This window comes from Aspergillus chevalieri, chromosome 1 (genome assembly GCF_016861735.1).
Source record: "Aspergillus chevalieri M1 DNA, chromosome 1, nearly complete sequence".
Lineage (NCBI taxonomy): Eukaryota > Fungi > Ascomycota > Eurotiomycetes > Eurotiales > Aspergillaceae > Aspergillus > Aspergillus chevalieri.
The window spans coordinates 1,746,083-1,768,909 of NC_057362.1; the positions used below are offsets into that span (position 1 = coordinate 1,746,083).

Here is a 22,827-nt window from a genome sequence, read left to right on the forward strand (position 1 = left end):
GTAACCCGCACAGTATCCATACTCATACCATCTCCATCTCATATTTCCATAGCGATACACCGGCAAACTAGCGCAAGGATAAACATCGGATGGCTGCGAGATTCTTTAGCTGGAGAAAACAGACCTCAACCACGGATAGTTGACGCGACTTCGGCCACCCACCGATGTGCAAGATCCGGTTGGCTCAGAATGCAACACAGTACTCCATAGTAAACATAACAGAAACAGAAAATAAGCTGGATAAGCTCTTATTGCGATGAACGGTGTTCAGAGAATGAATCATTCCACTATTCCCCATCGCTCACCCAATAGTAAACATTGCCAGCCTCTGTGTTTTTGCTTCTTTCTCCAATCACGTCGCCGGCTTGGGAGGCGTGAACTCTGGCGCTGAAAAGATTAATTGGGCTCCATGTCCATGAATCGTGTTGTGTACCAGATTTATGGGCTCTTTGGCCTGGCTGAGAAAGGGAAATCGGATCTCCGCACTGGATCCAATCACTGAGTTTCCGTGGTACTCGTCACCAAACTTCATACAGCCTTTTGGACAGATAGGTTTGTCTCCAGCTGATAGAGCACAATGGCTTTGAGCCAGAGTTGACGACCCGGGGACGAAACTAGTACCAAAAATTGGACGTGAATTTTGATGTCTTCTGTATGCAAGCTCAAGCTTTACCGGTCAAAGTTTCCAGCACGATGGCACTGACAGATATGAGGGAAAGAGAGAGCAGTGCCATGGTGCAATAGTGCCGGTGTTGCTTTTTCATACTAGACACAAACAAACACAGTAAACAGAGATAAGAGCTGCATAGTACAGTATGACAGCACGTGCTCTATCAAGGTACCTAGAGAAACTGCATCCCGTCATAAGTGGGTGTGAAAATTCCCGCTAATCCTCCACTGGAATCATCTCATAATTAAAGAAATGGAGCTTCGTAGCGTCATTGTGAGGACCTTTAACATCATTTATCAAACGTCCCGCGTATGTTCGGGTATGTAATACCCTTAAATGATACCATCCGTTACCGTACGGAAAGATTCCCCAAATTGCAGACGGGAGCAGACCTTCATACTTGATCGGGTATAGGCCCCGTTATCGCAGCCAATGGGGGAGCTGGGCTGTTGGGCCAAGAGGACCTTGGGGGATGCAGGATGGGTACCATGGTTACTGTCCGTTACTGTATAGATAACGGGTTGCGCACGTGTTGGATATCATGCTATGGATGGCAGCTCAAGTACCTTCATATTGATAATTGATACTCTGTACAGCGATATAAGTATTAGAGCGATTTGTACTATGGTGCACCGTTAATTCATCCCTAGGTTCTGGTTGAGTTGCGCATCAGTGTTTTCCAAGATTGTAGCAGAAGCTTCGACGAATATTCCTAGTCCCAGGGACTCGGTCTTGGTATCTGCAGTTCTGCACTCATAACGAGTCCAGAGCACGTACTATGTCGACGGCGGAATCTACAGCATCTTCCGGAGGACTAGTGACTCGGTAAGTACCTAGCGTGCAACTAAGTTAAGCTCTGGAAATGGTAAGAGGCACTGCGTACTCCGTACATAGTTAGCATTGAATGTGGGACGTCGGCAAGTCGATTTCATTTCCGCCGGCAAGGTTACGCTAGTTTGGAGTATGGAGTACATAGTACATACTGGAGTCGAGTGCGAGAATGGAGTACTTTGTATGAGTGTTGTATGGTGTAAACACTGAATGCACCGGATGCCAGAGAGAGAAAAGAGTACTCCGTATATAATATGAATTGAATGACTATAATAATAATAATAATAATAATAATACCGTATCCTGTATGTTTCAACTGTCAGGCACGGGCAACCTGGTGGTATGACGGCCGACACTGGCGGGAGAGTCCGCCCGCCAGTGCACAAGTGTCACGTTATCTGAGTCAGCGGCTTGTGCACATTATACACGCTAGTTTCTGATCTTCGGCGACTAGTGCCCCCGACGACGCGTAGCCGTTTCAGATTTATGCTATCAGTTGAGTACACCTGTATCAGGGTACTATGTGCAGTGCAGGTATGAAGTAAAGGTACAGACTCTTCAGCCGGAAACTACTTGTAGAGATAATAGCAAACTCAATATCCCATACTGAGTAAACTAGCCCAAGAATTGGAATCCGGGGCAAAGTCTATCGCGCAATCATCCATCTGCCAGTCATCGCCACCATCATGGTCATCAACCAGCAATCCTCCTGAGTCTCATGAGCATCGTTATCAAATAAACTTCCCCATACAAGGCCCATCATCGGAATATTTTGCACATCAGCGCCCGTACGGAGGGCTCCAGGGCCCACGATATTTCCTTGATTTTGGTATGGAGACAGACCCGTTGCTGAATAGGACCTTCCTAATGCAGCGTCACCGTCGTCCGTCGGCCAATTGCAAACCACCATATGGAGTATTACCCTCCGTACAGAGGCATAGTATCTCAGTGGAAACTGACTCGGAGGTTGTCCATCTCCACTACTGACGTTGAGGATCATACGTTTCAACAAGTATCAAAACTACTATTTACTCCAGAGTATGGGAAAACGTGCTCCGGTGTTCAGACTTTATCGAAAGCTTCCGGAAAACTAGTCTAGTTGCCGTATTCGAACCGCGAATGATGGCCAGGATACGGATCCATCGGGTTCTAGCGACGTTAGAGTAAATTTAAATACCTCTACTCCCAAGTATATGTATGTTCCTTTTGTGAAATTTCAATAGAATCAACTCTATTCCGAGTAAGAAATAAGACTCCTACTCTTTCCAGAATTCTTTTACTCTGTACAGATAGACACTCAGTCTATAAAGTAGTATGGAGGGTTGAGAAACTTCGCGCATCTGATTCGTCGGGGAAGTCTCTCGCGAAGCCATCCGCACGGTCTGCTTTGAGAGTCGGTACGACGTACTATGCAATCTCAGCGCCTCTATTAGGTCCAGAGTATGGGCTGATAACGGTCCAGAACACGCTTTGATATCATCTGGGCCCCATTCGAGAATTCGGTCGGCTGCTCTGACTCCCGCCCGCTTTCCGCCTCTCCTTTGTGCCTGGCAGATTAGTATTCGGGCCCTGCTGGCGCTGGCATATTCGGGGCATGTCGGCCCAAGTCTGTGCAACCGCGCCGGTGGCGACGCGGTGGGTGGCGCATTGACTGTAAGTGGCTTCCCATAATATTATAGTGTATGTAATAATATGGTCGTCTAAATAACGCAACCGTTGATTCTTCCTATTTACTCCATCGAAGTCGTCTAGAATACTTCGAAACGTTTAATTTTATTAAATCCTACGGAACATAGTTATATTTACTCCATATCTCTGGCGAGCTGCTACGCCGGCGTTGCCACTAGTGAAATTCCTCTGGGATTCTCGAAGGTCGCTTACCCTTCCATGCATATATTAATTCCTGCGGACTATGTATATTGATTCCTAATGTGGGAGGCCTATGGAGCGGGGCTCTGGTCGGGGATCGAGTTCCGTCGCAAATGATTATCCACACGGAGTATCGCGTTGGAATCCGTTCCCGTTACTATAATGGGCTTCTATTATAGATAGTATAGTTGCAGTTAGTAAGTGCAAGTAGTATGACGGGTGGAATAACCCCCCGGGGGGGTTTCGGCTTATGATACTGGTACCGAGCAGGGTCTGGTCCTTTGTACCTGGGTCGGGTCAGACACAAGGTACTAACTATAGACCGACCAATCACTGCCAAGCGATGTACAGGAACCCGAACTTTATCAGCCGAGGCTGCGTTATTTTTCTTTATCGGCGTCCGTATCGGCGTCCATAACGCATAAATACTAATCGAGTAAACGAGGGATTGCTGCTGCTGCTGCTGATGATGATGGGGATGCTGACAAGGCAATTTCTGCAGAAGTGTTGACAGATAGATGCGTGTATTTGAGGCTGACTGTATATATGACATCTCTGACACTCGCCCTTGCATCGTGACAGTTTGCATGTAAATTGTAGAGTCCAGCGTTTCGTTTCTTGCGGACAGTATTATCGTTATCGATAGCCGCCTCCCCTCCGGATTGTAACCGTTGAGCCTACTGGCTAGAAAATGTGATGGCTCACAGTAAGCGTTGGCAAAGAAACAGTGCGGTTGGTCGATGGCAAGTACCGAAGCAGGGATTGTGACCACCTATCCATCCATCAATCCGCGCGCCATCCTCCACCATTCCAACGGTGAATCGACGGTGCATCGTCCTTTGACAGGCCACATGCATATTATGTATCCTTTTTCTTTATTTATATGTGTCTGCATTCCTTCAGAATGTATATTTGTACGCTTATACATGAATAATACGCGGTTACACAAAGATACATAAGCAAGGGCAGGGAAGCCTGACAGATTCTCCGCACAGTTCCTGCAGTAGACCGAGGGACAGGTCGCATCTCAAATGTGAGGCATTCTCTGTTTGTTTGTTGTGTGCCTAGAGACAGTAAGAAATAAAATACCGTCCAGATGGGAATCACATTGCATGCTCCCGTATGGTCCGTATCAAGAGAATAGATAAATAACCGAGTCAGTATTCCTGAAAATTGATAACTTCCCCAGAAAAAGAAAGAGTCAGGCCGTGCATACAAAGCAAGCGGTTAGTGTTAAGGCCGAACTAACCCGGTTGTGGTAGGTCGATGAGCGGTAAACTTCAATAGCGGGCATTTTCTTTCCTTTGTACGGATTACCATTAAGTTATGTTGGGCGTTGTCGAAGTTGTGCTATCTTATGCGTGCTGTTATTCGTTCGGTAGCGCATCGATCATGTGAACGTAGTCCGTACTTGTAGCCTTTGCTGTAGGTCTTTTCTCGAATTGCCACTAGTTGTTCCTGGGCGATATTCGATCTCGCCACTAATAATGTTGCCATCACAAGGGAAAGTCAACAACGATGGAGGATTCTGTCTATTCCGTAATGGGGTCTCCAGCCCTCTTTCTCTACTCCATTACTACTGGTACTAGGCTGCCGATCGCGGGAATGTTAGTATCAGCCCGGTAGACTAACAAAATGACGATAACTACTCCTATCAGTATATCGCAGGATGTTAAGAAGAGCCCGTCCGTACCCCAAGATGCGGACGGGAAGGGACCCGGCCGCCAGTGGTTAGCACTTTAGCTTAACCGATTGCCAACCTCTTTTCCTGGGCGGGTCGAGCATAATTGGTCAGGGAATTGTGCGCGGTGTGCTACTATTGCAGATGGTTTTCTTATTGGTCAGATACGGGGTTTAGTACATCAGGATCCTGGTCCCCTGACCCTGGTCCACTGCTCTGTATGGATGATGCAGCGTGCAGCGTAGAGTGATAAGACCTCTTCACACATCGGTATGGGATGACCACTGTCATTGACTGATATTTTGTCTCAGGATTTGACCACCACGTTTGAGATTTGATAAAATGGATACATACACTCTACAGGTAGTTTCGGGTGGCAATAACTGTTTCTGCCCTAAAGAAGGAAACATAGTAAACACAAATCAGATTGCGACAGTGGCAGTGACTTTTCTCTCATACAACAAATACACATACGTACTCCCCCGTCCATCCTCCGCATTTACCAATTTGAGGACCAAGCGTACCCGACTAGTCGACCATCCAAATGAAGCAAAGGGCCCGCCCCAGTGGGCCCTCGTGCTCTTTTGGGGGGGGGGGTTCCATAACACTTTGCCGAAAATAGTGACTTGTCCGAGAATGGCCCCAGAGACTAAGAAAAGGTTAGTCTGTGGGATGCAATTTTACTATTGGTTAAGACCAAAAGTGGGCTTCCGACACTGCCTGCCGTCTAAATCGAGGGAAAATTGTGATTGGGCAGGGGGCCGTCGCTCTGATGATGCTATCCCCGCTGATCGGGTAACTGCTATTGGTCGCGGAGTCCAGATCCACTTTTACTCGACCCACGCGTGGTGGTACCCATACCATACATACCGTACAATACGGTAAGATACAAAAGTACAACCTAGTTCGACTCCAATATCAGTAGCACAGGCAGATCAGTCACTCGTTTTATGCTAACCGTCTCCATCGGGCCTGTCTCTCATTTTCCCCGCTGGTGGTTTGATTGATGGATTATTTGGCTTTGGGTTTATTTCTGTCTGACTGCGCTGAACACTTCTTTATCTGCGCTCGTCCTCTTTTTCTCGACCTTCTTCCCTCTTCCTTCTTTTATTTAGTCTCTGTCTCTCATTTACTACTTCAGTCTTTCTCTTTCCTCTCTCTCTCTGTCTATCTGTTCTTAGGGCGTGGTCTTTATATTTCTTTTTCTTCCCTCTCGTTCCAGATCATCTGTTCCATTCTTTCATTGATTCTTATATTCCCCCCATCCCACCCCTGCTACAAGTCGTCTACAAGACTACTCGTCCTTCCTTTTGATCTATCACTTCAACAACAAGTAAAGATAGATTGTTTGAGAGATTGGTTTATATATACTCGACTCTCTTCCATCCGCAGCAGCAACAAATAACTACTAGGGCCATTCAATCTTTCTGTGCCCTCAGTCATTCATTCGCATACTCGACACTCATTCTGTCGACAAACTATAACTACCGCTAATAATACCTCACCTTAACACTCTATTTATACCTAATAATACTGAATAGAACGTCGTTCTATTCTTCACATTGTGAGTACCTGTCTACCTCTATGCTGGGGCTGCGACTGACCCTCCAGACAATGGAAACATACACCATGGCTCCTACCTCGTTCGCATACTATCCCTCGGACGTATCGCAACGACAACACACCCACTACCCCAACCACGCATCGGAGATGCAGCCCTACTATGGTCAGATGCAGTACCCTCAACACCCTCAGCAGCAAGCACACGGTCTTCCCGATCAACACTACCAGCCCACGATGAACATGCACCAAATGGCGACCGCCAACGCCTTCCGGGGGACCATGAACATGACCCCCATCGCCTCGCCGCAACCATCCAACCTCAAGCCCACCATTGTCGTCCAGCCAGGATCGTCGGCTCTCATGCCGCTCGACACCAGGTTTGTGAGCACTGATTTCTATGGTTTCCCCTCAACCCCACCGCTCTCCGCCTCCGGAAGCTCCATCAGTAGCCCACCCTCGACCAGTGGTGCGCAACACACCCCGATTTCGGACACCTTTTTCGCTTTTGAGAAGGTGGAGGGTGTCAAGGAAGGTTGTGAGGGCGATGTCCACACCGAGATCCTGGCCAATGCCGATTGGACGCGGTCGGACTCTCCTCCGATGACTCCAGGTACGTGATTCTTTGATTTCTTTGGCTCTGGTGCAGCGATTCTCGCACGTGCTGGGGGTACTTTTTTAAGCGAAATGTGCATTGGGGCGGCCGCTAACCTATTTGGGCAATCCAGTGTTTATCCACCCGCCCTCGCTCACCGCCAGCCAGAGCTCCGACTTGCTTTCGGCCAACAGCTCGTGCCCATCTCTTTCGCCGTCGCCGTCGCCCGTGTCGTCGAGCTTTGATCCCCAGGCTCAAGCTGGTCTGGTCGCTCAGTCGCAGTCTGCTCTGCCGGTGGAACCTGCCACCACCCACTTCTGTGACCCTCGGGAGTTGACCGTCGAGTCGACGATCGCCGGCTCGGCATCGGACCTGCCCCCATTGCCGACCCTCTCTTGTGAGGAGGAGGACCCCAAGTCTGCTCTGGATGGTGCTGCCGCTGTGACCCTGCCTGTCCATGAGAACTCTTCTCCTACCTTCACCAGCTCCACCGAGGACCCTCTGACCTCGCTTCCGACCTTTGACAGCTTCTCTGACCTCGACTCTGAGGATGAGTTTGTCAACCGTCTGGTTGACTTCCACCCCAGCAACAACGCCTACTTCGTTGGTGACAAGCGCCAGCGTGTTGGTGCTTACAGCTTCGAGGAGGATGGCTTCCTCAGTGAGCACAGCCTGGAAGACGAGGATGTCGCGCACGCTGGCTTCCTTGACGGTGCTGACGTGACTGGCGCTCATGCTCATGCTCACGCCCACGCTCACGTCTGCGAAAAGTCTGAGGAGGTGAGCAACAAGAAGCAGCGGACCAACTCCCGCAAGCCTATCAAGCGCAGCAACTCCACCCAGAGCGAGTCGGACGACAAGAAGGCTCAGGCCGCTGTCAACGCTCAGCCTGCCGCCGAGGCCCGCCCGGTCGCGGACGCTGCTGATGCTGGTGCTGCCCCCGTCTCGGTCAACCGCCGGGGTCGCAAGCAGTCCCTCACTGACGACCCGTCCAAGACCTTCGTCTGCTCTCTCTGCTCGCGTCGCTTCCGTCGCCAAGAGCACCTGAAACGTCACTACCGCTCTCTGCACACCCAGGACAAGCCCTTCGAGTGCAACGAGTGTGGCAAGAAGTTCTCCCGCAGCGACAACCTCGCCCAGCACGCTCGGACTCACGGTGGCCAGTCGGTTGTCATGGGTACCATGGACTCCAACGATGCGGCTGCTCACTACCATGACCCGAATGCACTGGGCGCGGTCCTGTACGAAGCAGCGACCGCCAGCGACTCTTCTGACGCTGGTTCCTCGGGACGCAACTCGCAGAAGAAGCGCAAGCGCGATGACCAGTAAACTGTCTGCCTTTCGTTTGCTGCTTACTTCTTGATGACGCTACGTGACCAGGAGCTCTTGTTTTCTTGACTTCTTTTGAGTCATAATACCTTCTCATCTGCCTTGAGGCTTTTTTATCGCGGGTTGGCGTACGGGCTTGTTCATTTTCATACACTGGTTTGATATCCAAGTGGAGGGTTTACAGGTGTTGGTCCCCTTTTTACATTTCTTATCACATTTTGCATATACGGTCTTTTGGAAGCAAGGACATAGACCGAGTTGCCTGAGCTGCAACGGAGGGAAACGAGGGCGCATATGGATTGGACCAAAATTTTTGTTAGAGCGCATATGATGATACCAATACGGTGGTGGCTTGGGATGATTCTTTTCCTTTTCTTTTTTCTTTTCTCTCATCTGCTTCATTTTTTCTACTTCAGTGTACTATTTTCCTTCTGCACTTCTCGTTTACATTGCATTCTTCTGTTTTTATATTGATGTAATATTTATATCTTGTTGCTTTTTTGTGCTGGCCACATGTGTACCGTTTAATCGCCTTCCCAGTCATCCATGCCCTCGAGGGGCCTTGTTTTGATAGTTGCATCAAATCATATATCCAGCATTATTCCCACTTCTCTGTATCTTGTAGATGACTTGCCTGCGTAGCTGTCTCAGTAGTATTGTACTCCAGTACGGTGGTCTACTTGAGACCACCGGCGCCGAACGAATTCTCCGCAACCATCGTTTCAGTGCGCAGCGCATGACAGTCGCAGACAAATACGATGTATAAGATTTGTTGATCTCATTACACTTTGTCTCTCGTTTCAATTAAACCCATCACCACCACCCTCTACAGGCATCCGGAGAGACAAGAGACAAAATCTTCTCCGCCCCGCCGCCTATCACCCGAACCACTACACACACCAACCATGTCATCACAACCAGGCCTGAACGTGATCGCCCTAGTCTCAGGCGGCAAAGACTCCCTCTACTCGATCTTGCACTGTATCCGCAACGGCCATAAAGTAGTTGCCCTGGCAAATCTCTACCCGAAACAAACCAAAACGACTGCCCCAGATGACTCGCATGATGCACACGAGGATGGTGACGAGGAAGAAGAGGATATCGACAGTTTCATGTACCAAACAATCGGCCACAGCGTGATCCCGCTGTATGAAACCGCGCTACAGATTCCGCTGTATCGCGGCGCGATTACCGGCGGCGCGGTGGATACGTCTCGGGTTTACAGAAACACGGCCACTGCCCACCAACAGAATGACAGGGCAGGGCAAGGCGAGGAAGACGGAGACGAAACAGAGTCTCTAATCCCGCTTCTGCGAAGCGTGAAAGAAGCGCACCCAGAAGCCAACGCTGTTTCCGCGGGCGCTATTCTCTCCACATACCAGCGCACGCGCATCGAGGATGTCGCTGCGAGACTACATCTCGTGCCATTGGCGTGGTTATGGCAGTATCCCGTTTTACCGCCGCCGGTGGAGCGCAAGGATGGCTCTGCGTTGTCTGCGAATATCGCAGATGCGGGCTTACTAGAGGACATGGCTGCTGTCGGCTGCTCGGCACGGATTATTAAGGTGGCCTCCGGCGGTCTTGATGATACATTTCTTTGGGAAGATGTGTCTAGTAGCTTCTCGTCTTCGACGAGAGGACGCATTGTTAAAGCGATGAGGCGGTTTGCGGATGCAGATGTGGGGGGTGTGAGGGGGGCGGTGCTGGGGGAGGGAGGGGAGTATGAGAGTCTTGCTGTGGACGGGCCGGGATTCTTGTGGAAGAGGAGGGTTGAGGTGCTGGGGAGAGAGGTTAAAGTTGGGGAGGGAGGTGTTGGTTTTCTGGGGCTGAGGGGGGCTGTTTGTGTTGATAAGGAGGAGGATGATGGTGTGAAGCCGGGGGATGTGAGGAGGCCGGGGGTGTTGGATGAGAAGTTTGATGCGTTGCTTGATGGATTGAGTCTTGGAGCAGAAGCAGAAGCAGCAGCACCAAGAGTGTCCGAACAATGGCAGTGCGAACCTGTCCAGGCGAACAATGGCGGGCTATGGACGATATCCAACCTCAGTGCACCAGAAGCCGGACCCGACGCTGGCAAGCAGATGTCTGCCATCGCAGAAAAGGTGAAAACCATTCTATCTACAGGTGACAACCAATCAACCGACGACATCGTCTTCGCAACCGTTCTCCTCCGCTCAATGACCGACTTCACAAGCATGAATAACATCTATGTCTCTCTATTCAAGAAACCCAATCCACCAGCCAGAGCAACGGTGGCCTGCGGCAGTGCTCTACCCGATGGAGTAAACATCATGGTTTCCTTCGTGGTTGATCTGGGCCCGCGGGATGCGCGACAGGGACTACATGTGCAGTCGCGGTCATATTGGGCACCCGCGAATATTGGCCCTTACTCGCAGGCCATCTCTGTCCCGGTCCTGGCTCCGGCATCGGATCAGGAATCGAGCAAGTTGGTGTACATTGCCGGCCAAATCCCACTTGAACCCGCAAGCATGGAAATGATTACTTGGGAGACACTGTCACAGCAGAAGCAAGTACAGCAGTCATGGATGGCGGATTACGCTCTACGCGCGGTTCTCGCGCTGCAGCATTTGTGGCGAATCGGCGCGGCCATGCAGGTTGATTGGTGGGTTGGCGGCGTTGCTTTTTTGACGGATGACGGTAACAAACACATCCAAGCCAAAGCCCGACTCGCCTGGCAAGCATGGGCGAAGATGCACATGCGACCTGAAGAAAATGGCGACGAGGATGACGAACCAACCCTCGATGCATGGGATCTCAAATACGGCCGCAGGGACTACGTATACGAGCAAACATCCTCGACAAAATCCGGACCGGGATTACCCAATTTCAACCTCCTGCAGAAACCCGATCCCGCCGATATAACTACAAACACCATCCCTCCATTCCTTGCAGCGCAAATCTCCGAGTTGCCGCGAGGCAGCGATATCGAGTGGCAGGGATTAGGTTGCGTATGTGACGAGGTGAGCGTGACGACGGATAAGCCCGTCGCGGAGATCGGCGTTGGTGCTGATGCATGCACTACCGCCATCGATAAGAAACTAAACTACATCTGCGTTGAGATCGGTGAAGATTCTGGGTCAGATCTGGAATCGAGGCTGCAGGGCATTCTGCGGGTTTATGGCCAGGGTCAGGAGCATATGGTGCTTTATACGGCGAAGGCGCTGAGGGATGGGTTTGTGTGGCCGGGTCAGATTGTGCCTTGTTTGTCGGTTTGGGGGAGGGAGGGGAGGAGGTTGGGGGGTGGGGTTGTTATACAGTGCTCGTAGCTATATCAGATTATTGTTATAGTGGTTGTTTCATGGGTATACTCTGGGTTTTGGAAGCATCAAAATGCCAGTCGAGAACTGTGCTCGCAATGACTATGTTCCGTCATTTACTAAACCTGGAATGCTGGCACTTGACGCTGAAACCGGCAGACGAATCCGACAGTCTGGAATGCATAAATTGTGCCTGATTAACATAAACCATTTTTGGAAGACTGTAAGCAGCTGTCAAGCCGGAAAATATCAGCAGAAATAGCAACTGTCAAGCATGTGATTGATAGGGCAGAAAGCAAAAAACACTTCCGCCTTTTGTCTGATGAAACAGCGTCGCCTCCTTTACCACTGTCCTTTCACTACTATTATTGTCAAGTTCTGTGAGCCTGTACAGCGCTATCTTATTGCTGAATTCGCCAAATTACTCTTTCAACCTCTTTTACCTTCGACATGACGTATCCTGCATAAACCCGACTCATCAAAACCACGAAGATCCACCCCAAGGAATGGCATCATGCCCTCTCCGCTAACTCGCGACGAAGACAGACTATCGCCTTCTCGTTTCTCCCCCCCTCCTCCTATCCCTAACCCCGACTCTCTTGCATCATCAATAACAGCGACTACAACAACCATACCGAACCCTGACCTCCTGCGACCATTCTCCCGCTCCCCTCACCCCTACCACCGCACCGGCCACGGCCAAAGCGAACGACTCCGTCACCCGGGCTGGTCGCGCACGTCCAGCGATAGCGGCACCGAAGCCGATGATGAGAGTACGGGTGTGTTAAAGGGGCTGCCGGCTCCGCCGATTCGGCCGAGGAAGGGGTTACGCGCTGTTGAGGATGCGGAGTCGTGGGTGCCCGGGTTGCGGTCGTTGGCGCGGGCAAGGACTCGGGGAGCGCAGAGGGATGGCGCGAGGGCTGCGGGGGCAGGAGGGGAAAAGGGGAATAAGGAGGGGGCGCAGGGGAAACGGGTGGAGGTTTTGAGGAGGATGTTGGAGGTTGCGTTGGTGGCTTCTGTTGGTGCGGTGGTGGTTCGGCCGGTGGATGTGCAGGCGATTGCGTGGATTTGGAGGAAGGGTATGTATTTGTGGTTGGTGTGAACGGGGCTGAGGTGGATTGGTGGCTGACGAGTGCAGAGATTGCTACGTATGGGCTGTTGGTGAGCAGTCTTTATGCGGCGTATCCGTTTCGCATTTCCAGACGGAGGTCTGCGCGATTGAAACTCCCCTCGTTCTCGATACCTGCCAGCTTCGATCCTGCGCCGCTCATCTATCCGACCCTGATTCCGCTATTCGTTTCGCTTTCCTTGTCGTATCATAGACCTGTATTAATACTGCCGAATATCCTGCTCGGGCTCTCGTCGCTGCCGACGCCGGTTATTCCGTTACATGCGTGGAACCATGGCCATAGCATAGTCCATTGGGTGATTACTTTGGTTCCTCTGTGTGTGTGTGAACATTTGGCTTGGGGAAATGCGCCGCCCAAGCCATTGTCACTTTACGGCATTGATTCGGAAGCGTTGGCTCTCGTTTTTCCTTTGCAGCAAGCATTGGTACCCATTCTTGATTTCTTACTCGCTACGAGTCTTTTACCAGCAGAGCTGCAGCTGTTGGCTACGGCTCTGATCAACCTTTATCTCTTCGCGGCTTCTCCTCAGGCGGAGATTCTCAAGGCGCTGTTATGGCTGGGTGGATTGTGCATATTTGTTTTCTGTCGACATGTTCTCAGCTGGGAGGTTGCGCTGGCTAGAATGCCTAGTTGGAAGTTTCGGCGATATCCGAGCAATTCGCAGACGACGAGAGGTGTTTTGAACTTTATCGATCACCAAGTTTGTGAGAAATTGAGTCGGACGGGGTGTCCGGATGAGCTTATGTCGGATAGTGAAGAGGGAGAAGATCCTCCTCCGCTGAAGTCGCGGAGAACTATTGAAACGCCTTTGGCCGGGGGACTCATGTCCTTTGAGAGGGCACAAGAGAAACCTGCTAGGCCTGTCGATGCTGGGCATAAGCGGCGGCACACTATTTCTACTGTTGAGAATATTGCACCGACCAGAACTACAGCTAAGGGTCGACGGAAACGTTTGATGGCTCCCGGGTTAGCGTCTTTCTTATCGATGACGGTGCCCCAGGCGACAGTACGCAAGTGGTTGTACGCGGCGTATATCTATGTCGCTATTCTGGGGATTGCTATAGGGCCTGTTCGGAAGTATGTGGCTGAGAAGGCATTGAGCGGAGATGAGCCTTTTGGTTGGGGATTGGGATATCTCTTTGGGAATCTCTCCCTGTTCCGATTCTGGGTGGTTGTCAGAAATCTAGAAGGATGGATTCGATTACCTGCTCGCATCGACGTGGATGAGGCGGGTTCATCATGTGTGCTTGGTTGTGTGGAACACCTGCGACAAGAGACCTTTGGGGAGGCTAATACACGCCTGCTGGTCAGCGCATACTGCTTCACGGTGCTCCTGGCCGGCATGGCGATCGTTTTTAGGCTGAGCAATATCGCAGAGGTTGATACTCGGCGCAAAGTGTTCCATGGCATGATGGTGTTGATGTTCCTCCCGACGGTTTTCGTCGACCCAGCGTTCTGTTCCCTTGCTCTGGGCACCGTACTAGCCATGTTCCTCCTCCTGGACCTGTTCAGAGCGTCTCAATTACCGCCCATCTCTCGACCGTTGACGCACTTCCTCGCACCCTACGTCGATGGCCGTGACCATCGTGGACCAGTCATCGTTTCACACATCTTCCTCTTAATCGGATGCTCGATCCCGCTCTGGCTATCCCTTGCCGATATCCCCCGCACCGGAGACGGCCCATGGATCGGGTGGGGCGTGCTCTCCCGGGATGTCAGTATGGTGAGCGGCGTCATTTGCGTGGGGATGGGAGATGCAGCAGCATCACTGATCGGTCGACGATTCGGCCGGGTGAAATGGTTCTGGGGCGGAGGGAAGTCTCTCGAGGGGAGTGCCGCATTTGCGGCTGCTGTGTTCTGCGGGTTGATGTCTGCGCGGATTTGGTTGGCTGTTGGCCGATGGCCAGTCAATGGCCAGGAAGAGCCATTCTCATGGATATGGACTATGGTCAAAGCTGCGCTGGCAGCTGGAGGGACCAGTGCGACCGAGGCGATTCTCACAGGATGCAATGATAATGTGGTAGTCCCGGTAGTGTTATGGCTGCTGGTGCGAGGGCTTGAGCTTTGACTCGTGTACATACATATGGCTTTTTTTCTTTACCCCTTTGTGATATAATGGCGTTGGTCTGGATTCAGCAATGCGTGATGCAGAGATGATCGATTGATTTGTCTGCTTTTCCCGGGGATCATGGGTAGCGACAGCCTATGATAGAGAGAGTTTCGGTGCATCCAGCGGTTCCGCGAGTCTAGACGTTGATCTGGATGACATGGCAGAATCCTTTTCTTTTCATTGATTCATTCATTTCATACATTCATTATTCTCTTGTTTCACATTCTTTCTTCTTTATTGTGCTGTACTATTATTGTCTCCCCCCCGTATAACAAAGTCACCTGGTGAGTCATGTGTGAATCAGTCATCCAATACCACTAGTATTGCTAATACGGGATTACACTGCAGATCAGCTGATGAAGCAGCCTCAAAAACGGGTTAATTACGGTAAGTTACCCGCGATCGCCCGCTAGCTCTATCTAATCGATAACAGACCGCCCTGTATCGGTATCGTCGTACGCCGTTATCGTTTCCGGCCTCAGGCCATGTTATCTAACCTTCGTCTGCATTCTTCATTCCCTGGTTTCTTCATTTCCATCCTCTATTCTCCTCCTTCCTTCCTCCTTGATATATCAACACTTGATACCCTTGATATACTTGATTACATATTACCATATACAGCCACAATCATCTGGGGGAGTTACATCATTGATCACTCGCCGCCCTCCTGACCGCCTTTGCCCACTGTTATCGCCTCCCCCGGGTCACTCACGCAGTCACACTCTGTTGTTCCTTGGGCCCAGTGCCGTTTCCCCCCCAGACTCGACATTCCATCACATCATCTCCAGCGTCCATTAGACCAGGTCAGCCCATCTTTTTACTTTTAAGAATCACTCATACTTGTACTGCACTTTTTTCCCCCTTATCCCCGGAAATCCCTACACCTGCGTGCTGCTCTTATCAGCGAATTATCTACTGACTTCTCCTGCAAGTCGCCTTAGTCCTACCATCTATCTACATACTCGTTACTAGTACAACCAACCAATCATCCAACAACCATCCCGTTTATCCTCATCTATTCGGCTCCTCACCGCTCTCTCTCTCTCTCTCTCTCTCTATCATAGTGCAACTGTATTGTTGTTTGGCTTTGCGTGCGTTGTCGGATTCATATATACCTACTGCTACTACTACTCGTACTCGTTTCTTGGTTCTCGACTCTCCTCCTCGTTCCACGGGTCCTCAGCCTCTCTACCTTACCTGGGTAGCTTCCTTTCCCTCCTTCCTTTCCCCTACTCACCTCGACCTCATCTCCCATCCACTTCCACAATTCATCGTTTGACGGTTCTTCGGTTCTCGGATCGGCATTACACATCATCTCGTCCTCCCAACCCTTGTTTCCCCTGATGGGCCTCCGTTATCATCCGTCGCCGCTGTTTCTGACGCTGTTGAGGTAGTTGGGTGTCTCTTTCGGGGTGTGAAAGTGGTGTTCATCTTCTCTTGCTTATCGGAAAAGGAGTATATCACTCTTATCCATCTCCATCTTCACTCATGGCCTCTTCGCATCACTCGAGGAGGCCAAGAGATGCCTCCGGGACTCAGATGCCCGTTGGCCGCTACACAAGGTTGGATGAGATTGGTCGTGGGAGCTTTGCTACTGTCTACCAGGGAGTGCATACGGTGAGTGCTCTTGCTTTGTCTTGTTGGATTGATGGATGATGCTGATACAAGGACTCCATTAGAAATCACGCACCTATGTCGCCATCAAGTCGGTGAACTTGTCGAAGCTCAACCGGAAGTTGAAGGAAAACCTCTACTCCGAGATTCAAATTCTCAAGGGCCTATACCATCCTCATATCGTCGCTCTCATCGACTGCCATGAATCCACATCTCATATCCACCTGGTTATGGAGTACTGTGCCCTCGGGGACCTGTCGTTATTTATCAAAAGACGAGATACCCTCGGGGAGCATCGGTATACACGGGATATGATGGCAAAGTATCCCAACCCCCGGGGTGGTGCTCTCAACGAGGTCATCGTTCGTCACTTCCTCAAACAATTATCCAGCTCCCTCAAGTTCCTTCGAGACCGCAATCTTATCCATCGTGATATCAAGCCGCAGAATCTGCTTCTCTGCCCTGCTCCCGCATCCTACCGTGCCGGCGTTGCCCAGGTCGTTCCCTTCAAGGGAAGCGAGGACTCGTTCAACCCGGAAACCGGTCTCGAGTCATTACCCATGCTCAAGATTGCAGATTTTGGATTCGCTCGTTCCCTTCCGGCCACATCGTTGGCTGAAACTCTCTGTGGTTCTCCATTGTATATGGCCCCTGAGATTCTTCGATATGAGAAGTACGATGCCAAGGCAGATCTATGGTCTGTTGGTACTGTGCTCTACGAGATGGTGGTCGGGAAACCACCGTTTCGAGCGTCAAACCACGTGGAGCTACTTCGGAAGATCGAGAAAGGGGAAGATAGGATTAAGTTCCCTGAAGAGAACCCCGCGTCCGAGGACGTTAAGAAACTAATCCGTGGCCTACTCAAGCGGAATCCAGTGGAACGTATGACCTTCAACGACTTCTTTGAGAACAACATCATCAAAGGGCCTATTCCTGGGTTAGTACTCGACGATACATCAGATCATCGTCGTTCTTCTGTGGAAGCCGGTGCCGTGCCGCAAGTGTCTCGACCCGAGTCCCGTCCTGGACCTAGTACTTCAATTGAACCTCAGCGTGAGAAGGAAGTTACACAACCCGCACCGACCCGAGAGGAACCGTCGGAGAAGCCGACAACCGCTCAACAGCCACCGGCTCCTCGTCAGAAATCGGGGACGCCTCCGGGTGTTACACCGATGCGGAGAATGGGAAGTGCTGATAGGCCCCCGTCCGCTGCCAAAGAGCCACCACGTGCGATGACACCTCCGCAACGACCGCCACCTGTTTCTGCCGCTACTGCTCCGGCCCGCCCGGAACTCGTCGACCGTAATGTTCCGACCGGAGCCCAAAGATTGCCGCAAGGCCAGAAGCCTGCAACAGACGGCACGAGAGAAGAGCGGGAGCGTGCTGCACAGGAAGTTGCGTTCGAGAGGGATTATGTGGTTGTGGAAAAGCGTGCGGTCGAGGTCAACGCCTTTGCAGATGAATTGGCACATAGTCCTCGCATTCAGGGTTATGCCCGTCCGGGGCAAGGCACTATTACCCGTCGTACAACGGCACCAAGTGCGACAACCAACCCGTCCGGTCAACCTCCCGCCAGCAAGGCCATGCAGATAATCCCGGGACGGGGACGTGCGGATTCAGGCCACAGCCGTCAGGGCTCTTATGAACGGCGGTACGGCCAGAGCCCTACGTCGGCAACATCGGCCATTTCAAAGGCCCTTAACATGGCCAGTGGAAGACTGTTTGGGATGGGCTTCTCCCCGCCAATGACAGTCACAAAAGGTGGACGGTCGCCTCCCTTGGGCTACAATCCATTTCCAGCCTATCCTACTCAAGGTAGTCTGATGATTGTTGGAGATGGTACCAAAACCAACGTCGCCCTGGATGAAGATACCAAGACTGTCCAAGTAATTGAGGAGTGTGCCACCCGTAGTGATGTTGTATATGGATTCGCCGAAGTGAAGTACAAGCAACTCATTCCTTTGGCGCCGTCGGCCCAACTCGACCAGCACGCCATGAGACCCAATGCACCGGATTTTGAACAAGACAACTCGGAATTCGCCGATAGCGGGTTGACTATTGACGCCACTGTGACTCTTGCGGAGGAAGCGTTGGTGCTCTACGTCAAGGCACTTTCACTGCTCGCCAAATCCATGGATATTGCCGGTGCCTGGTGGTCACGCAAGAACCGTGACCCATTTGCTGATAAGTCGAGCGATCCTACCAGTGGTGCCGTGGGTACTCGAGTCAACAATGTTGTCCAATGGGTACGGGGTCGCTTCAACGAAGTCTTGGAGAAAGCAGAATTTGTCCGGTTAAAGTTGGTCGAAGGGCAGAAGCGACTGGCAGGCCAAACAAGCAACCGTTCGATTGCCTCGTCTGCTGGTTCTGCGGCCTCTGCGGATGTGATGGTCAGCTCGGGCGTGACAGCGGAGAAACTGATGTACGATCGCGCGTTGGAAATGAGCCGAGCAGCAGCCATCAATGAGCTTACCGGTGAAGATCTCCCCGGGTGCGAAATTGCATACGTCACCGCTATACGCATGTTGGAAGCGGTGCTTGAGGAGGAGGGACCATCGTCGTCACGAGCAGGAGGCGCCCCGAGGGATGATGACAAGATTATTCTCGATGGGATGCAAGCAGAGGACCGGCAGGTGGTTGTCAAATGTAAGTTCTTCAACAATGGACGTGCGTGCCTTTCTTCTGACTATGTTACAGTGGTATCCAGCATCCGGGGTCGATTGGCAGCACTTAGCAAGAAGCTTGCGTTGATGGCGAAGCGAGCACCAACTCCGGTCGCTGGCAAGATCTCTCCCACACCGAACGTGGCTGTTGCTTCGCCCACCGTGGGCGCAACGCCGCCTAAGTGAAGAATTTGCATCCCATGCCACTTTGAAGTGGCCTTGACTCATACCATTTACTGATTTGATTTGTTCTTCTGGTTTACTTAATGAGACATTTTAAAGAGCTGACGGGCCGCTATGTTCTGGCGTTGGCTCTATTGTTTTTACGAGATATGATCATGGGCGGTTTTTGTTCGTTTTGAGGTTTCTTTGGGACACAGACTCCGCTCCTTTCCATTCTGATCTTGTGTTTGTGATTCTTTGACCATTTCATTATCATATATCCGATTGGCAGCAGGTGTTAACTGTTTTATTTCTGGGAGCGATCATTCGATGTTTCATGGCGTTTGGGAAGGAAGGGATATATACAGATTGACATGATAGCAATGAAGGTGGCCGGCGTATTGCCGGATTGATATGAGAGTATTGTTGTACATAGCACAAATGTGAGCTTATTTTTGGAATCTGCATGGAAAACAACGTGACTTGGAGATAAGATCTCGATCTGAGCCACGTGACATGTCAACGTCTGAGTTTCCAGATCCAGAAGAAAAACCGCCGAGAATAACCAGCGCTGAGCTGCTGAAACGACCGACCAGAATTGCGTGATCGGGTGCTGAGAGTTTTGGCAGTCTCGCCGAGATGTGGAGTGGTTCCCGCTAAACTAAGAGAGCTGATTTTTTCGGGTCTGAAATTGCGCCATCGCCGAACTGACAGCTTTTGCCTCATGGGTCACGCTTTTTTACTCCCTTTACTCTCTTTTTCTTTTGCTTGTGATAGTATTTGACTACTAATTTCCCTCTCATTCTTTCGCAACCTAATCGGGTCTGTTTGGACTTTGCATCGGAGATTTTCGCCACGGAATGAGATTGATAGCTTCCATTCTTGGTTCCTTGAATCGGTAGCGCAGCCGAACTTTTTTTTTTTTTTTCTAATTGCTCTCGTTACAATTCCGATTCCTTTTCTATTGATTGTCGCAGAAATACGAAACAATCCGGTCATCGAAAGGAAGAGGTGTTAGGGCCGTCAGCGATTGCACCACATTTAGGCCCAGCACATCATCACCATCGCGGTTGTTCTCGGCTGTCCGAGCTGAGCTGCTATATAGCTGCTAGCCCCAGCTTTTGTTCTACCCCATAAGCAAAAAGAGGCAAAAGGGAGTTACAGCAAAATGGAGGATCCCGTTGCAGAATCACATGTCCAGAAGGGCATCATCCCCGACGCGAAGCCCGTTGATGAGGCGCCGCGTAGGGCTGATGGTGTTTCGCAGCTTTGTATGTCGCCACCAACCCCTATGTATGAGGTTTGAGGCGAGGCTAACATGCGCAGATGAGGGAAATGTCTTTGAAGCTACACCTGAAGATCGTCGCCAGATTGGTGTGGTCAGCGCGTCGTTTCTGATTTTCAACCGTGTTATTGGCACGGGTGTTTTTGCAACGCCGAGTACTATCCTGGAGTTGTCGGGGAGTGTTGGGTTGTCGTTGATTATGTGGGTTGTTGGGACGTTGATTGCCATGGCTGGAACGGCGGTTTATTTGGAGTGGGGGACTGCTATTCCCAAGTATGTTCTTTCCTTGCCAGGAGATATGTGCGAGCTAACATGGGTTCAGGAACGGTGGTGAAAAGAATTACCTCGAATACGTCTTCAAGAAGCCCAAGTTCCTCGCTACCGCCATGTACGCCGCCTACACCGTCTTGCTGGGCTGGGCTGCCAGCAACAGTGTCGTCTTTGGCGAATACATCCTCAACGCCGCCGATGTCGAGGTTGGTCGCTGGAACCAGCGCGGTATCGGTTTGGCCTGTCTCACCACTGCATTCCTCGTCCATTCGTTCGCGGTGAAATGGGGTCTTCGACTGCAGAACCTGCTCGGTGTCGTTAAGCTGGTTATCATCCTATTCGTCATTGTCGCTGGTTGGGTGGCGCTGGCTGGACACATGCATATCGAGGACCCGCCGCATAACTTCCGGAATGCGTTCGAGGGCACGACGAGTAGTGGATATGGTATTGTGATGGCGCTGTACAACGTTATCTGGTCGTTTATTGGGTATTCGAACGCGAACTATGTAAGTTGCACTGTTGCACGTGCGTCCACAGAGTTTAATGCTAACGCATGTCGCACAACAGGCGTTGAGTGAAACCAAGAACCCGGTCCGGACGTTGAAGATCGCAGCCCCGATGGCTATTGGATCTGTCGGGATCTTCTACATGCTCTGCAACATCGCGTATTTCGCTGCCGTGCCCAAGGAGCAGTTCTTGTCGTCGGGGCAGACTGTCGCGGCAGCTTTCTTTGGAAATATGTTCGGTGCTCGCGCTGAGAAGGTCATGTCTGTGTTCGTCGCACTGTCGGCGTTTGGCAATGTGCTTTCAGTTATTTTCTCTCAAGGTCGGATTGTCCAAGAATTGGGTCGTGAGGGCGTTCTGCCCTTTTCGAAGATCTGGGCTAGCAACCGGCCTTTCAACTCGCCTGCTGCCGGTCTCTTCGAGCACTGGGTTGTGTCGCTTATTATCTTGTTGGCGCCTCCGCCAGGTGATGCGTACAACTTCTTGGTCAAGTGAGTTCTCCCATTCAGAATGCGATCCGAATATCAGACTAACCCAAGACAGCCTCATCTCCTACCCCCTCTCCATCGTCAACGTCTTCGTCTCCGCCGGCCTCATCTGGATCTACCTCACCCGCGAAACGCGCTTCCCCAACTGGAACCCCGGCATCCGCGCCACTCTCCCCGTCACCATCTTCTTCTTTCTCTCCCAATGCTACCTCGTCGTCGCACCCTACGTGCCCCCCTCCGCCGGTCAGAGTGTCTACAACGAGCTCCCCTACTACCTGCACTGCGTGGTCGCGATCGGTATTTTTGCATTCGGCGCGCTGTACTATATGGTGTGGGCGGTGCTGATGCCCAAGTTCGGGAAGTACATGTTGGTCAAGGAGACTGTGGTGGATGCTGATGGCTGGTCCAGAAGTGTTTTCACGCGGTTGCCGTTGGCGCAGGCGGGCTCTTCTGCTTCTTCATGAGTTGACCGCGTTTGTTGATCATATTTAATTCGACCGCATGTTTGGGTAAGGCGTTATGAGCGATACAAAGAGTACATAGAGAGCATAATTGTAATTTAATTATGGATATCATATGAAATAATAAATGTCCCAGTCATCTATGGAAGTCCAGTCACGTAGTTTTGATTCATGGACCCCTCAAACTGGCTGGAGAACTGTCTCGCAAGTACTGCCATAATGGCAGGTTGCAGTATTTGACATGAGCGGAAATATGGCATATACTGTTTTTGACTTGCTTAGCTTAGAATGTGGAGGGGAGAAGGAGGAGAGAAGAAGGAGAAAAGCAGA

General features: G+C 51.1%; 5 protein-coding genes across 5 annotated transcripts; all 5 read left to right on the top strand.

The window, feature by feature from the left end:
* Positions 1-6,665: 6,665 nt before the first annotated feature.
* sebA (putative C2H2 transcription factor (Seb1)) lies at positions 6,666-8,535 on the top strand (the record flags this gene model as incomplete). Its single annotated transcript, XM_043281409.1, has 2 exons — positions 6,666-7,224; positions 7,340-8,535. 2 exons carry the CDS (start codon positions 6,666-6,668, stop codon positions 8,533-8,535), a joined length of 1,755 nt encoding a protein of 584 aa, XP_043131750.1.
* A 905-nt stretch (positions 8,536-9,440) lies between these two features.
* Positions 9,441-11,819, top strand: ACHE_10631S (diphthine--ammonia ligase family protein; the record flags this gene model as incomplete). Its single annotated transcript, XM_043281420.1, has 1 exon — positions 9,441-11,819. One exon carries the CDS (start codon positions 9,441-9,443, stop codon positions 11,817-11,819), a length of 2,379 nt encoding a protein of 792 aa, XP_043131751.1.
* A 505-nt stretch (positions 11,820-12,324) lies between these two features.
* Positions 12,325-15,008, top strand: ACHE_10632S (putative phosphatidate cytidylyltransferase; the record flags this gene model as incomplete). The annotated part of the gene is made up of 2 exons (XM_043281431.1): positions 12,325-12,889; positions 12,949-15,008. 2 exons carry the CDS (start codon positions 12,325-12,327, stop codon positions 15,006-15,008), a joined length of 2,625 nt encoding a protein of 874 aa, XP_043131752.1.
* A 1,530-nt stretch (positions 15,009-16,538) lies between these two features.
* atg1 (serine/threonine protein kinase ATG1) lies at positions 16,539-19,513 on the top strand (the record flags this gene model as incomplete). Its single annotated transcript, XM_043281442.1, has 3 exons — positions 16,539-16,667; positions 16,730-19,310; positions 19,362-19,513. The coding sequence occupies 3 exons, from the start codon at positions 16,539-16,541 to the stop codon at positions 19,511-19,513; spliced, it is 2,862 nt and encodes a 953-aa protein (XP_043131753.1).
* Positions 19,514-20,657: 1,144 nt separating this feature from the next.
* On the top strand, positions 20,658-22,500 carry ACHE_10634S (high affinity methionine permease; the record flags this gene model as incomplete). Its single annotated transcript, XM_043281453.1, has 5 exons — positions 20,658-20,760; positions 20,816-21,047; positions 21,097-21,550; positions 21,612-22,039; positions 22,092-22,500. The coding sequence occupies 5 exons, from the start codon at positions 20,658-20,660 to the stop codon at positions 22,498-22,500; spliced, it is 1,626 nt and encodes a 541-aa protein (XP_043131754.1).
* Between the last annotated feature and the right edge of the window lie 327 nt (positions 22,501-22,827).